General features: G+C 47.7%; 1 protein-coding gene across 3 annotated transcripts in view; it reads left to right on the forward strand.

The window, feature by feature from the left end:
- MOCOS (molybdenum cofactor sulfurase) overlaps window positions 1-16474 on the forward strand; it is a 194374-nt gene that overhangs the window by 140674 nt on the left and 37226 nt on the right. For all 3 annotated transcript variants that reach the window (XM_060247821.1, XM_060247822.1, XM_060247823.1), the window contains one exon: window positions 13742-13904. In XM_060247821.1, the coding sequence (XP_060103804.1) occupies window positions 13742-13904 (163 nt within the window). The remainder of the gene's footprint in view (window positions 1-13741; window positions 13905-16474) is intronic.

Genomic DNA, 16474 nt, shown 5'->3' on the forward strand with positions numbered 1-16474 from the left:
TTCCTGCTGGCTTTTTTCTACAAAAAAAGCCCTGGAAGTGTCATGGCATCAATGTCAACGGCACCCTGTCAAGAGCCAGTAGTCTGCACTCTGATTCCAATCCTGCCCCCCCCCCGCCACAGAACTTCCATCTTTGATGGATTCAGCTTCAACCTCCTCTTTCTTAGCCAGCCCACCATGGCCTCCAATCCCTCAGCCAGATTTTGCAGGACAGCAGCTCATGCAACAACAGATACAGCCGGGTGTCATTAGCATACTGATGACACCCAAGCCCAGAACTCCTTATTAGCTGGGCAAGAGGGTGCATGTAGATGTTAAATAACATTGTGGAAAAGTGTGCCCCTTGAGGGATCCCACATAATAGGGGGCGCCTAGTGGACACATCCTCACTTTGTGCCACCCTCTGTCTGTGACCACGGAGAAAGGAGGAAAGCCACTGAAAGCCACTGCCCCACGTATTCCCACGTCAGCAAGGCAGTGAGTCATGAGATCATAATTGACTGTGCTGAACCCTGCTGTGATGTCAAGCGACAACAGCAGTGCTGGCACGCCTCAATCCAGCTGTCTATGGAGATCATCTGTCAAGGCAGTCGGCACAGTCTCTGTCACGTGGCCAGGACAGAAGTCAGACTCGAATGGGTGAAACCCTGGAGCTGCTCAGCTACTGCTCTCAGTTACCTTGCCCAGAAATGGTAGATATGAGACTGGGCAGCCAAGCGGCCTCCAGTTTGCTTAGGGTTGCCAAGTCCAATTAAAGAAAAATCTGGGGACTTTGGGGGTGGAGCCAGGAGACTTTGGGGGTGGAGCCAGGAGACATTGGGGGTGGAGCCAAGAACAAGGATGTGACAAGCATAATTGAACTCCAAGGGAGTTCTGGCCATCACATTTAAAGGGACAGCACACCTTTTAAAATTCCTTTCTTCCATAGGAAATAATGAAGTATAGGGGCACCATCTTTTGGGGCTCATAGAATTGGACCCTCTGGTGCAATCGTTTTGAAACTTGGGGGGTATTTTGGGGAGAGGCACTAGATGTTATACTAAAAATTTGGTGCCTCTACCTCAAAAAATAGCCCCCCCAGAGCCCCCAATACCAACGGATGAATTCCCTATTATTCCCTATGGGAATCGTTCTCCATAGGGAATAATAGAATGCCCAGTAGACACTTCCCTCCCCCCCCACGCTTTCTAAAAGGGGGGAGGGCCTCCAAACCAGGGAATCCCCTGCCCCCTCCCTCCCTCACACACACACACACACACACACACACACTTACCAGATCTTCTTCCGGAGAACTCTTGCTGTGAAAGTGAAAGCAAAAGAAAGGGCGGGGCTGTTCTCCCAAGCCCTTCCTGCTCCCTGCCCAGCCTTAAAGCGGCAGACATTTTACAAACGGCTCAGGAGCTCTATAATGAAGCCTACAGGTATGTTCTCCCCCCCCACCCCCCACCCCCCTGCTTCCCACTTCTTGAAGACCAGGAGATGAGGCTGCAAACCCAGGGGACTCCCGCCAGAGCGGGAGGGTTGGGAAGCCTAAGTTTGCTAGCTGTATCTAAATTGTCAGATAAGTAATGGTGGAGCGACGGGACTTTGTTCACAAAAAAATAAATAAATAAAAAAATCCCTCATCTCCCCTGCTCTGGGGTTTCCTCTGTGTATGTGTCTCCACCTCCTGTGGCAGCCATTTTGTAGTTCCATCACCTTGTGTGAGAATTTTAAAGAAAGGTGCCCTCGGGCTCAAAAAGTTGGGGGCTTCTGCTCCAAGAGCTGTATTGACGCTCCCTCCAGTTCGCTGCTTTCCTGCTATACCCATCCTCCACAGCTCCCTGCTTCAACTCAGTGGATCTGTGACCAGGCCCCATCCTTGCTTGCAGGAAATAACTTAAAAAACAGTCTAGGGCAGTGGTCCCCAACCTTTTTGGCACCAGGGACCAGCACCCCAGCAGGATGGGGGAACCGCAGGGTGGGGAAACTGAATTTGGCCTCCCCCCCGCCATGCAGCCGTCCTGCCCTGCCCTGCCCTGCCTCGCCTCCTCCTCCCTCCATGTTCATTATGTTAAGCCAGTGGCTCTTTAAAAGCTCGCCTTCCCACCCCCTGGCAGCAGCAGAGAGCGATCTGCTAAACAAGGCAAGGGCTCCTGAGGCAAGGGCAGCACGGCTTGTTCAGCAGTCGCTTGCTGCTGCTGCCAGTTTCTCCCGCGGATCAGCTGCTGCCGCGGGGGAGGGAGGCGAACTTTTAAAGTGCCAGGAAGGCGCTTTCCCCGGCTTAACATAACAAACGCAGAGGGAGGAGGAGGCGGCATGGGTGGGGGGCGGGAGGCTGTGGGGCACGGGGGGGGGGGCGGCAGCTCAGCTGGCAGCCTGGTTGCTGATGGGCCACGGACCGGTATCGGTCCAGGGCCGGGTGGTTGGGGACCGCTGGTCTAGGGGTACTCAATTTGTGGCTGACAGGGAGCCGCTTTCACAGTTACTATCAACCAAAAGAGCCATATTTTCTTCCACCTGCACCTCCGGGAGGGTCACAGCTTACCTATTCCTTTGGTAGCAGCATTTCAAGATGGAAACAACCTGCCAACCACAAGTCTAACTTAGCAATGGACTTGCCTGCTTTCCTTAAACATTTGTTTTTTTACTTACTTACAGGGGTGGAATTCTAGCAGGAGCTCCTTTGCATATTAGGCCACACACCCCTGATGTAGCCAGTCCTCCAAGAGCGTGCAAGGCTCTTTTTTGTCAGCTCTTGGAGGATTGGCTACATCAGGGGTGTGTGGCCTGATATGCAAAGGAGCTCCTGCTAGAATTCCACCCCTGCTTATTTAACTCCTATCTTGCCCTGTCCCACAAGCGGGCTCAGGGTGGCTCACGACATATAAAACCAGATAACAATAAGCATATAATCTAAGAATCGGAATTGAAACAAACAGAAACAAGATGGCAGCTATAAAGAAGCACAACTCCAAGGCAGCCCATAGGGCCTCCTGCAGGGTTTTGTCAGAGATAACAGACGGCTGTGGGCAGGGGAGGCATGCAACATGCTGGCTCCATTAGGGTTGTTGTGATCACTACCATCTTTCTATTGATTTATTGTTCAGCCGGGGCTTCGGTTTTTGAATGGCGCCATCTGAAACTGTAATTCTTGGATTTTAACTGTGAACTGGTTTGTCCGATTTTGTACTTTTATTTTGGAAAGGTTCTATCTCTGATGTGACCTGCCCTGAGCCTGTTTGAGAAGGGAGGGATATAAATGCGAAGGAAGAGAGGGAGAGGAGGGAGTTTTAAATGTCCGCCGCCCCAGCCAAAGGCCTGGCGAAACAGCTCTGTTTTGCAGGCCCTGTGGAACAGTAACAGGTCTTGCCAGGGTTGCCAAGTCCAATTCAAGAAATATCTGGGGACTTTGGGGGTGGAGCCAGGAGACTTTGGGGGTGGATCCAGGAGACATTAGGGGTGGAGCCAAGATCAAGGGTGCGACAAGCATCATTGAACTCCAAAGGGAGTTCTGGCCATCACATTTAAAGGGACGGCACACCTTTTCAATGCCTTCCTTCCATAGGAAATAATGAAGGATAGGGGCACCTTCTTTTGGGGCTCATAGAATTGGACCCCCTGGTCCAATCTTTTTGAAACTTGGAAGATATTTTGGGGAGAGGCACTAGATGCTATACTGAAAATTTGGTGCCTCTACCCCCAAAAAACAGCCCCCCCAGAGCCCCAGATACCCGCAGATCAATTCTCCATGATTTTCTATGGGAATAAATCTCCTTAGGGAATAACAGAGTTCCCAGCAGACATTTCCCTCCCCTCCCCCCGCTTTCTGACGACCCTGAAGCGGGGGGAGGGCCTCCAAACCGGGGGATCCCCTCCCCCCACCTGGGGATTGGCAACCCTAGGTCTTGCAGAGCTCTGATCTCAGATAGGAGCATGTCCCACCAGGCTGGGGCCAGGACCGAAAAGGCCCTGGCCCTGTTTTAGGCTGTGGGTGTCTTTTGGGCCAGGTGCTACCAGTAGATGTTGATCTGTTAAGTGCCCGGCTTTCCAGGGCACTTATGTGGGTCACAGTCTCACATCAGAAAGAAAATTGAGGTCAAAGCTATTGACTATTCACATGCATTAAAATATTCAATTTAATAAGAAGGTCCCATAGGTACGCTGGTCCCTGGCCACTTTAGAGATCATGGGGCATTTGCCACATTGGAGTACAGTGGTCAGAAAACCCACATGTGGCACTCAGAGTGAACAGCACTGGTATAGTCCTTTGAAGAAGAACTCTCAGGAGCTCCTGATCTTACCATGGGTTGTTCAGTTTTTTCTCCAACTTCTAATTCTCCTCCAGAAGTAATAAATAAATCACAGGTTGGGTTGCCTGTGTTATTGTCCCGGGGCAGCTGAGTGTGCAAGCATGCCCAAAGTTGAGTATTTTGAGAGTATTTCCACTAGACCGAGGCTCTTCATACCTGCTATTCCATTTATTTTGGATGGTTCTACAGAATAACACAACCTTGCTCGGGAATGAATAGCTAATGATCTTACTGCTTACCTAGATACTAATTCCATAATTAGCAAGCTTGTATTCATTGGCATGGCAGGGCTGCAGGCGATGGTGGGTGTCTGGCAACTGAAGAACAACATGATTAACAGGGTATAATTGAGAAGAGACTGATTTGCATTACAAAGAAATGTTATCATTAAAATATATTTGCAGCAGAAATATGACATTTAAGTGTTGCAGTACAATCTGAAAGTTCACTCTGCAAATTTTAATTGCTTGCTTTTTTCTTTTCTTTTCTTTTGCTAAGTTAATAACATTGCCACCTTGTATGTGGCTTTTTCCCCATCTTTTTTTGAATACCCCATGATGAAATAGGTGGATGGTCTGCCCAGTGACCTAGACGCTGCCTTTCCTTTGCAATGTATTTTGTAAGGCTTTAATGAATGTCAATATTGTGATATCTCCTTTTATGAAAACCTGCTAGTACGGGTCACAGTCCCACATCAGAATGAAAATTGAAGTCAAAGCTACTGACTATTCACACGCATTTTAAAATATATTGCATTTAATAATATTTTTAGCTGCCTGGCGGTTTAAAGTAAAATGTAATAGGAAATATTATCAAGGCTGTCACATTTTTCCTTAAGTGTAAATAACACATTACTCTTGCACTGTGAGTACAGTGCTTAATTCACAGGCTAACCCTCAGAAAACGGAGAGACAAGGTTCAAGTTGAAATTTTCATGACACAGAAATACATCCGCTGAAGGCAGAGCGATGCAAATTAAACAGAGTTACATAAAATTACTGGGGTTTGCGGCAGAAGTCTTCATTTGGGGAAAACACAGCCTAGGTTTATGTGCATTGTAAATTTTTTAAAAAGCTGACGTTGATTAAAATTGTACAGCTAGCTAATCCAGGTTCTGGAGTAAGAAAAATCTGGATCCTGCAATATGTGTGGATTGTTCGAATTAAGCAAATGTACATGGCCCACGGTACAATCCTAAAAAGAATTACACCCTTCTAAGTCCATTAAAGTCAATAGTCTCAGGTTCAGGTGGGCAGCCCTGTTGGTGTAAAGCAGCAGAACAAAATTTGAGTCCAGTGGCACTTCGAAAACCAACCAAGTTTTTTTTATGTTGCAAGCTTTTGTGCACAAGCATGGCATCTGAAGAAAAGAGAGTGCTCACAAAAGCTTAGAGTAAAACTTTGTTGGTCTTTATAATATTGTGGGTTCTATGCATAGACGAGGCGAGGTGGTAGTGATAACAAGCTCTTTAATAAGTACAGCATTGTAGATGGCTGCGCTACAAAGCTGAAGACGGGGCCGCTGGGCCGACTATATACAACACTGGGTTCCCGCGCTAGCATGTGATTGGGTCATTCAAACCAGCAGGGAGCCTGTGATTGGAGCAGGGCAGTCTGGATTTGGATCCTCCTGCCTATGCCTACTGCTAGGTCCCCAAGCTCAGTCCTTCAGGCTCCAATGAGCCAGGCAGGAACATCGTTGATAACAGCCTTTACTCTCATACATAACAGTCTTAAAGGTGCTGGGGAGGAACAGTGGCTCAGTGGTAGAGCATCTGCTTAGGAAGCAGAAGGTCCCAGGTTCAATCCCCGGCATCTCCAAAAAAGGGTCCAGGCAAGTAGGTGTGAAAAACCTCAGCTTGAGACCCTGGAGAGCCGCTGCCAGTCTGAGAAGACAATACTGGCTTTGATGGATCAAGGGTCTGATTTAGTATAAGGCAGCTTCATATGTTCATATGTGCTTCTGGACTCAAACAATGGTCTTAGGTGTAACTCTGCTCAGGGTACCACTGCCAGACATAAGCAGACCTTATTTATAGTACAGGGGTTCCAGTAAGGCGTAAAGCATTCTTCCATAGCAAACCACAATGTTTTTAGCTAAAGATGAAAGCTGATGTAAGTGGGATGGTCAGTAGTTCAAGAGGGTTACCAAGGAGATGAAGAGAATGAAGCAGTTATGGGACAATAAAATGGAAAGATTTTAATAGAATCGTAGAGTTGGAAGGGACCTCCAGGGTCATCTAGTCGAACCCCCTGCACAATTCAAGAAACTGACAAACATTTCCCCCTGAATTCACAGGATCTTCATTGCTGTCAGATGGCCATCTAGCCTCTGTTTAAAAACCTCCAAGGAAGGAGAGCCCACCACCTCCCGAGGAAGCCTATTCCACTGAGGAACCGCTCTAACGGTTGGGAAGTTCTTCCTAACGTTGAACAGGAAATTCTTTTGATTTAATTTCAACCCATTGGTTCTGGTTCTACTTTCTGGGGCCACAGAAAACAATTTTGTGCAAGGAAAGGAAATTCTGTTCAAGGAAAGGGTAGACAAGAAGAAAAATTGTTCCATTGTTCCAGTGGAGCTTCTGCTTTGCATGCAGAAGTTTTCAGGTGCAGTCCCTGGCATCTTCCATTAATAAGGACCAAGTAGTAAGTGATGTGAAAGACCTCAGTGGTAGAGCATCTTCTTGGCATGCAGAAGGTCCTGGGTCGAGAGCCTCTGTCAGCCTGAGTAGGCAGTACTGACCTTGATGGACCGATGGCTGATTCAGTATAAGGCAGCATCATGTGTGAGCTACCTTTTGCCAGTCTACGCAGTTCCCATCTCTCTCTGTCCTCGCTTGCTTTGCCTCTGCAGACCACCACTGGTCAAAAGAGGAAGTTGTCAGATACCGATTTCCCTCTTTGTAAAGATCAGGGCTTTTTTGAGCAGCAGAAGAAGAAGATATTGGATTTATATCCCACCCTCCACTCCGAAGAGTCTCAGAGCAGCTCACAATCTCCTTTACCTTCTTCCCCCACAACAGACACCCTGTGAGGTGGATGAAGATATTGGATTTATATCCTGCCCTCCACTCCAAAGAGTCTCAGAGCGGCTCACAATCTCCTTTCCCTTCCTCCCCCACAACAGACACCCTGTGAGGTAGATGAAGATATTGGATTTATATCCTGCCCTCCACTCCAAAGAGTCTCAGAGCGGCTCACAGTCTCCTTTCCCTTCCTCCCCCACAACAGACACCCTGTGAGGTGGGTGGGGCTGGAGAGGGCTCTCACAGCAGTTGCCCTTTCAAGGACAACTCCTGCAAGAGCTATGGCTGACCCAAGGCCATTCCAGCAGCTGCAAGTAGAGGAGTGGGGAATCAAACCCAGTTCTCCCAGATAAGAGTCCGCACACTTAATCACTACACCAAACTGGCAGAAGTGGACAGGAACGCAGTTCCACCTGGCTTGGTGCCAGGGAGTGTGGCCTAATATGCATATGAGTTCCTGCGTGAAATAATGGTGACACCAGGAGGTGTGACCTAATATGCAAATGAGTTCCTGCTGAACTTTTTTTCTACCAAAAAAGCCCTGGTAAAGATCATGTCACTGCCCTTAGGACTGAATTAATCTTTTATGCATTTGTTCATCCAGGCCAGAATGCTCAGTGTGCACACACATGGTTGCTTAGGGCACCGAAGTGGCAGAAGGTGGCATGTGGGAGGAGGCAAGCAGCATGCCTCAAACTAGCTGTGGCCTCCCAGGTTCATAGCACTGCTGCTGGGCCCTAAGGCTGCCTGAGATATAGCTTTTTGGCCCCTTAGAGTATGCCAGAGTGGTGCAGAAGGAGGCAAGTGATCAGTCTACCTGCCACTGGCAACGGAGTCCAGGATGATCTCTGTGGAAGTTCTGCAGCCCTCCTTGGAGCCATGGACAAGGGAGCTTGGGGCTACCAAACGTTGAGGCAGCCCTTCCTAGAATGCCGTGAAATGTCAAACACTAAGAAAAGTGTGTGTGTGTGAAGTTTAGCCTGGAAAGAGGGCAGCTGAGAAGTGATATGATCCCCATCTTCAAGTCCTTGAAGGGCTGTCATATAGAGGAGAGTGTGGAATTGTTTTCTGTGGCCCCAGAAGGGAGGACCAGAACCAGTGGGTTGAAATTAAATCAAAAGAGTTTCCGGCTCAACATGAGGAAGAACTTCCTGACCGTTAGAGCGATTCCTCAGTGGAACAGGCTTCCTCGGGAGGTGGTGGGCTCTCCTTCCTTGGAGGTTCTTCAATAGAGGCTTGATGGCCATCTGACGGCAATGAAGAGCCTGTGAATTTAGGGGGAGGTTTTTGTGAGTTTCCTGTATTGTGCAGGGGGTTGGACTAGATGACTCTGGAAGTCCCTTCCAATTCTGTGATTCTACCAGCAACTCACAGCCGACTTATAGCAACCCCATAAGTTGCCATATGGATTTTTAATGCAAGAAATGTTCACAGGTGGTTTGCCGTTGTCTGGCCTCTGCATAGCAACCCTGGACTTCCGTGGTGGTCCACCATCCAAGTACCAACCAGGCTCGACCCTGCTTAGCTTCTGAGATCTGAGGACATTGGGCTGGCCTGGGCCACCTCTTTAAGAGCACAGCCAATGTAAAGGCAATGCATGTATTTTAAATGAATGGGACCTCAGAACATACAAAATCCTAAATCTTATGTATGCATTTAGAAGCATAAAAGTTCGATGCCCATAAATTTTGCATTGCAAATACTGCAAAATGAAAAAGGTAAATTTTAAACATTCATAACTGCAGCATGGCAGCGGATTTCAGGCTAGTCACATTCTGGGACTTTACTCCAGACTGTATAAATAAAAGAGTATTTAATCTCAAATGCAATAAATACTTTAGCTGACGCTGGAATCCCCTGGAATTTTTAACTGTTCACATGTCGCCAGTTAAAATGCACTGTGACAGTATTCTCTTTCTGCTTTCCTGACTAAGAAAGTAATCCCACGCAGGTCTACTGAAGTCTATTTAAGGGGGGTTTACTGGGATGAAGGTGTTCTTAGGTTGGCTGTGTGAGTCATCCAGCCTTCCTGCTGACCTCATTGCTACAAGCTTTTTCAAAATATTCCTGTCAAGCTCTTGTAATAGAATTCCCCCAGCTATGTTGACACCATAAGGCTAATGTTGTGCTACAGTATTTTACATCCCTCATTAAAATCTGTTTGATCAACTCAACATAATTTTTACTAACAGAAAAAAAGAAAGAAATTGCAGTCTTCTGATATGGTTCTCAGATGGTGTGCAGGGAAAATGTGTGAGTGCTAAAGGACCAAAGGGAAATGAAAACCTCTTTTTCTGACTCTCCCTGCCTCCATTTCGTTTGCAGAGGTATTGTGGGTTGTAAAGGTATCTTTCATGTTTGTTCATCAGTGATCTTCTGTGCAGTCCTTTCAGGAGGCACTGCTTATCGGAGCTAGATGAACATATGAAGCTGCCTTATACTGAATCAGACTCTGAGTCCATCAAAGTCAGTGTTGTCTACTCAGACTGGCAGCGGCTCTCCAGGGTCTGAAGCTGAGGTTTTTCACACCTACTTGCCTGGACCCTTTTTTAGTTGGAGATGCCGGGCATTGAACCTGGGACCTTCTGCTTACCAAGCAGATGCTCTACCACTGAGCCACTGTCCCTCCTCTAACTGTTCCCTCCAGAACAGTTGCGTGTTCCTGTGTGCCAGTGTGCCCATTTCCATAGTTCTGCCTCCAAAGGAGAAGGTTGTCTTCATTTACTCTCCTTTCCATCACAGTGTTTCTGGGTTTTGAGCCTCTGTGACTTACTGTTAGTTATTTTGGGGCCTGTTTCCACCTTGCTTTCAGGGCTCCAGGAAAGGCTCTTTGCCTTGTCTTTCTCCCTTCTGTATGCCCCCCCCCCCATTTCCATCATGGCAGCTGGCTGGGCTTTAGAGACTAGCGTGTCTCAAAAGGCACCGTTGAAGAAATGTACATGCTGCAGTGTGAGAATGACCAGATGGATGAGCATGAGCTCTGCCTGCTCTGTCTTGGGGAAGGCCATAAAGATCTGTAGACAGTTTACTCCCGAGGCCAGAACTAACTGTGGGTTGAAGGTGGTTCTTTGGGAGAAGGCACTCTTATCATCCATTGTGCCATCGAAACCAACCTTGCTTCTGGATTGCCCGCCAAAACCATCTTCATTGGCATTAGTCCATTTTATCCCATCAGTCCAGCACTCAGAACCTTCAGGGCGCTGATCGCACTTCTCTTCCCAGTAGTCCCAAGGTCCTCTTTGGAACCTTCTGCCAAGAAGCCTAATTCCAAGAAGGAGAAGCAGTCAGAATCAAAGCCCCCCCCCCAGTCTTTGCCACCCACTCTGATGCCCTTGTCTGAAGTGGAGGAGGTCATTATTCCACTGAAGACTTCCTCCTCAACACCAAGATTGCCCCACCAGCTTTCTCCAAAGGTGAAATCGAGACCAAACTTCACAGATCACCACTTCATGCCCCACTTCTGAGACTGCACCACCGGTTCCATGGTACCATTCCGCCATCTTTGCCGTGCCCTCCCCCCATTTCCATATATGTCCCAGTTATAGCTGAATGAGGTGATTTTTTAGAGAGCTAGGTAATGATTGGATCCTAGCTGAACCTGGTACCTTTCACAAAGGCATCCCTCCAGCACACCAACTACCATTTTTTGGTGCCCACCATCTCCTATTCCAGAGTCCCAAATGCAGGAGGGAGAAGATCCAGTCATTGGTAGCCCTATCACATCTGAGCCCAGATGGGACAACTGGAGATCCTTCCCAGCTGTCACCCACAGCAGACTTCAGGATGTATAGTGAGTACATGATGTTCATGGCTCAGTCACTCAACATTGAGGTCACCACCACTGACCATAGGCCCAAGAATCTTGGGCCACTTTTATTCCAACACACCATGAATCATTGCATTCCGTATGCTGGAGGAGCTGTTCTGTCTGACTCAGGAGATCTGGCAAAAGCCAGCATCCATTCCACCTACACCTCGTAGGACAGAGGATTTCTGTAAAGTTAGACAAGACTTGTGGCCTCCATACTTGCTAAATTTGGTGGCTGGTTGTCACAATTTGGCTCAGAGTGGGAGGCCGTCACATATCTCTCCTCTCTCCGACCTTTCTTTCTCCTCTCTTATCACTGAAGAGATGCAGCCAAGAGACAGGCAGTCATACCACACTTCCCTGATAGATACGAAGGGCAGAAAGTTGGACGCCCTCAGTAGGAAGTTTCATTCATCTATGGCTCTAGAGTTGCAGATTTCCAACTCCCAGGCAATCATGTCCAGGTATCAACTTTTCCTATGAGAAAAATTGTCATAACACCTTGACCACCTTCCTGAGAAGGGATCCATTGTGAAGCTTCTACAATGTGAGGTGGTCAGACTGTCCAAACAGCAAATTAATGCCAGTAGACCATCAGAGGATGTTATGGCTTGCTCATTGACTACCTCTGTCATCTTGCATCGCCTGCCTGGCTGTGATCTACAGCCCTTCCATTTGAGGCCCTCCAGAGAGTTGAAGATTTGGCCTTTGAAGGAGCAGTGTTGTTTTTGGAAAGGACTAATGACATGCTCTCCCAAATTAAAAAGAACTGACAAAAAGTGAGATCATTAGGGCTCACTACCAGCTCATCCCTTTCTGAACAAAAATATTTCTCTCCTCACTAGAAGCCTTCCCACAAGGAACAGTGTGTCTATGCTCCTTTCAGGGCAATAGTATCCTCCACAGAAAACTTTCTCTTCTCAGTGGGTAGGAGTTCATTAAATTCCAGACAAGGCCATGAGGCTCAGTCATCTAAGGATTCTCAGCTTACCCAGCAGAAGCTGGGTTTCTGACTAGTTGTGGCCTCCATACTTGCTAAATTTGGTGGCTGGTTGTCACAATTTGCCTCAGAGTGGGAGGCCGTCACATTTAATAGCTGGGTTCTCCCCCTTGTTCTCCAAGGTTACAGATTGGAGTTTGTGGACCTGTCCCCTGCCATCAGAGTGGTTAACAACCCTCTCCCACAATTAGAGTGACAACTTCAGACTCTCCTTAATATAGGGTCCAGGAACAGGACTCCCTCACAGAGTTCTATTCCCATTTCCTTGTCAGTAAAAAAGACATGGGAAAAGCCCATTTTAGACTTCTGTGATTTAAAGTTTCTCATCAGTTTCCAAGTTTTGGATAGCGTCTTTGGTGGCAGTCTTACAGTTATTAAAGAGTGAGTTGTGGTTCACAGTACTTGAATTAAAAGACACTCATGTCTGCATCTCCATTCATCTGGACCATCACAGATATTGGTGGTTTCGATAAGGTGAGGGGGTCTGTCAGTATACGGTTCTTCTGTTCAGCCTCACAGCAGAAGAAGAAGAAGAAGATATTGGATTTATATCCTGCCCTCCACTCCGAAGAGTCTCAGAGCGGCTCACAATCTCCTTTACCTTCCTCCCCCACAACAGACACCCTGTGAGGTAGATGAAGATATTGGATTTATATCCCGCCCTCCACTCCGAAGAGTCTCAGAGCGGCTCACAATCTCCTTTACCTTCCTCCCCCACAACAGACACCCTGTGAGGTAGATGAAGATATTGGATTTATATCCCACCCTCCACTCCGAAGAGTCTCAGAGCGGCTCACAATCTTCTTTCCCTTCCTCCCCCACAACAGACACCCTGTGAGGTGGGTGGGGCTGGAGAGGGCTCTCACAGCAGCTGCCCTTTCAAGGACAACCTCTGCCAGGGCTACGGCTGACCCAAGGCCATTCCAGCAGCTGCAAGTGGAGGAGTGGGGAATCAAGCTCGGTTCTTCCAGATAAGAGTCCGCACACTTAACCACTACACCAAACTGGCTCTGGGGTCTTTATGAAGTGCATGGCCTATGTGGCAGCCCCTCTGAGTGTCCGGGAATGCAGGCAGAGGAAGGCAACAGAGCTAGATCACCATCAAGAGTCCAGTCCAGATATCAAATACCAGCTTAACAGCAGATGGAGTTCATGAGTTGTTCAGGAAAGGAGAGTTAAGGCAGTTTGAGGACGTTGATCAGCAAGGTTCGAGCTGGTCCAAAAAGCAGAGTCAAGGGTCAGTCCAAAGGTTGCAAGGCAGAGCCTGGAGTTGTGGTCACAAAGTCCAGAGGTGACTAGCGATGGGCATGAATCAAAAAATGAACCATGGTTCGAGCACAAGCGGGGCTAGTTCATGGTTCCTTTTGAACCAGTTCATTTGTTCGGATCATTCCCAAACCAAAAAAAAAAATGAACTGCATACTTTCACGGTGGTTCATTTTTGCTGTTTGTTCACCAGACAGCTTGGTGCCGATTCAATCAATTCCTAGGCAATTCTGGGAGTGGACTTGTGGAGAGCCTTCTGCTAGAATGAGCACGTCTTTCCTTTAAGGTTCCAAGGGGCTCCTGTGTTATGCTGAGATTCAACGTGTGCTTTCTTCTGGTCTCCATGTCAGGTTGCAGAGTGGCCCGTTGGAAACCAAGGCTTGCTGTATGACCGGAGCTGGATGGTTGTGAATCAGAATGGAGTCTGTATTACGCAGAAGCAGGAGCCGAGACTATGCTTCGTACAACCCATGATTGACCTGGAGAAAAAAGTGATGACCATCAAGGCAGAAGGTAAGGGAGCTGGGATGCTTTCTATCCTTTGCTGCAAGAAGGTTACAATGAAACTTGTCATATCACTAATTGCTGTTCTTTCCAGAACATTCCAGCACAGAATTTTCCAGAGTGTGGTAGAAATAATAGCTTTCAACTATGGGATGGTTGAAAAAAAAAAACACCAGAAGGTTCTGACAGGTTCCTTGGAAATCCTTAATGAAATCACTGGCTTAGGGTCCACAATTTGGGTGGAGCCTTAAGTGCTCCGCAGTTTCATGGAAATCCTGGAGATACAGTTCCTTATTCTCTCCGTTTGAATTTTGCAGCTGAACACTTAAAGCTCCACCCAAATTGCAGACTCGTGAACCGGAAAGAACAGCGGCTGCCTGATAAACAACAGTTGTTACGAGGACACTTGGGGGAGGAAAAGGACACTTTGGCTGATTTCGCACTTACCTTTTACTGGCGCGACCACCCTCCTCACGCCGGCGGATCTGCAGGGATTTCGCACCAGAAGCGCCGGCGCAGCCAAAAGAGCCGGCAACTTCCGTCGCGGAGCCAGCTCAAACGTTTTCCTGCTTCTTGGCGGTTTCCGTTTGAGCTGGCTCCGCGACGGAAGTTGCCGGCTCTTTTGGCTGCGCCGGCGCTTCTGGTGCGAAATCCCTGCAGATCCGCCGGCGTGAGGAGGGTGGTCGCGCCAGTAAAAGGTAAGTGCGAAAACGCCCTTTGTGTTTCAGCTTTAAGTTGCTGCATTATTAACATTTATATTTATCTATAAATTGCACTAAACAGAACGCATGAACACACTGTAAGTGTGAAGGTGGTATTTTTTTACCGGTGATTTGTCTTGTAGTACATTCCCTTGGGGAGAAAGGCTGCTTTGGAGGGTGGCCTCTATGGCATTATGCCCCACTGAGGTCCCTCCCCTCCCCAGGCTCCACCCCCCCACCTCCCCCAAATCTCCAGGAATTTTCCCACCCTGGGCCAAGTGAGTTGATATGAATGTCTGGACAGGATTTTCCCATGAAGCATTGGTGAGTTCCCTTCTCCCACCCACACACGCGTGCGTCAGTTCCTCTCGTTTGCCGCTGCTAGAGTGACTAACGAATGTGTAGTCAACCCCCTGGAGTTTGTTCAGGCTTATTTCACTTTTCTCATAGTTTGCCAAATCCCTTTTTGTTCTTGTCATTTTTAAGTTGAAATGCTCTTCGGAAATGGGAGGCAGGGCTCTCTCTCTAGAGGGAACCTTTGTCCAGGTTTGCTGTGGCAACCTCAGGAGCTTCGTCTCTGTCATCCAGATGTTCAGAGGCCAGCTGTGGTGGTGTCGGCGGGGCTCTCACGCGACTGTGGTCCTAGGCACACACCTCAATTGCCTCATACATTTTAAAGCTTACCCTTGACATTCAGAATGGATTCAGTCTTTATGGTCCCTAGCTCATGCTAGGGATTCGAGCTTTATGATCATTCAAGCTTTATGATCCCTAGCTTAAGTGCACGGACTCTTATCTGGGAAAACTGCGTTTGATTCCCAACTCCTCCACTTGCAGCTGCTGGAATGGCCTTGGGTCAGCCATAGCTTTTGTAGAAGTTATCCTTGAAAGGGCAGCTACTGTAAGAGCTCTCTTAGCCCCACCCACCTCACAGGGTGTCTGTTGTGGGGGGGGGGGGAGGTAAAGGAGATTGTGAGCCACTCTGAGATTTTGAGTGGAGGGCAGGATATAAATCCAATATCGTCTTCTTCTTCTTCTTCTCCTCAAAATGAAAAGCTTGTCATTTGGGGTGAGACACGGTTCTTATTTTACATGTGATCCAGCCTTAGATGCTCAGCCCCAAGTGAGCCTGGATAATACATTTCTCCGAATTTGCAACATCGAGGCTGAAGCCATTTTCTGCTTCACTATTTAACTCATCTTAAGCGAATTACTGTCCAACTTAATCTAAGTGTGCAATTTCCTGCTTCTCGTTTTACAAGAGCGTTAAAGAACAAAAAATACTGCTTATTTTTCAGTGCTATTTATACCAGATACGTGGTGCATAAGGCACATTAGGGATATCGCTTTGGGAAGGGAGGCTGCCCACACAGAGAGATGTATTTCAGAGGACAAGGGATTCCTTCAGTGGGACCGCCTGTATAATCTCTGGGTTACTGAGTGGTTGCTCACCCTCCATCAGTGTTGTTATAAACAATTCAGTGGGTCAAAGCATGAGATCTGTATGGCAGTCCTTTGCTTCAGAAAAGGTTATTACTATAAGCTAAAAAAATGAAACACCTCTCTCTCTCTCTCCCCCTCCTTCTGTAATTTAAGCAGCCTGTTTATCTCTGAGTTTCACCAGCATATGGGCTTTTTTGCCACTTAAGATGTTGGAGAATAGCCTTAGGACATCACTGTCAAACACTCAGAAGTCAAGAGAGAGGCTTTCCTCGCGCCAGATTCTTTTCTCCAAATGTGCATAATTAAACCACAAATACAAAATTCCCATTAATGCCTTCGCATTTCCCCCCAATCAGCACCAGCAATGACAGGCTCTTGGGAACTTGCCCAGCTGAGCTCAACCGAACATTTCCTGAAAATCTTCTTTGTGGTCTC

Source organism: Heteronotia binoei, chromosome 10 (genome assembly GCF_032191835.1).
Source record: "Heteronotia binoei isolate CCM8104 ecotype False Entrance Well chromosome 10, APGP_CSIRO_Hbin_v1, whole genome shotgun sequence".
Classification (NCBI taxonomy): domain Eukaryota; kingdom Metazoa; phylum Chordata; class Lepidosauria; order Squamata; family Gekkonidae; genus Heteronotia; species Heteronotia binoei.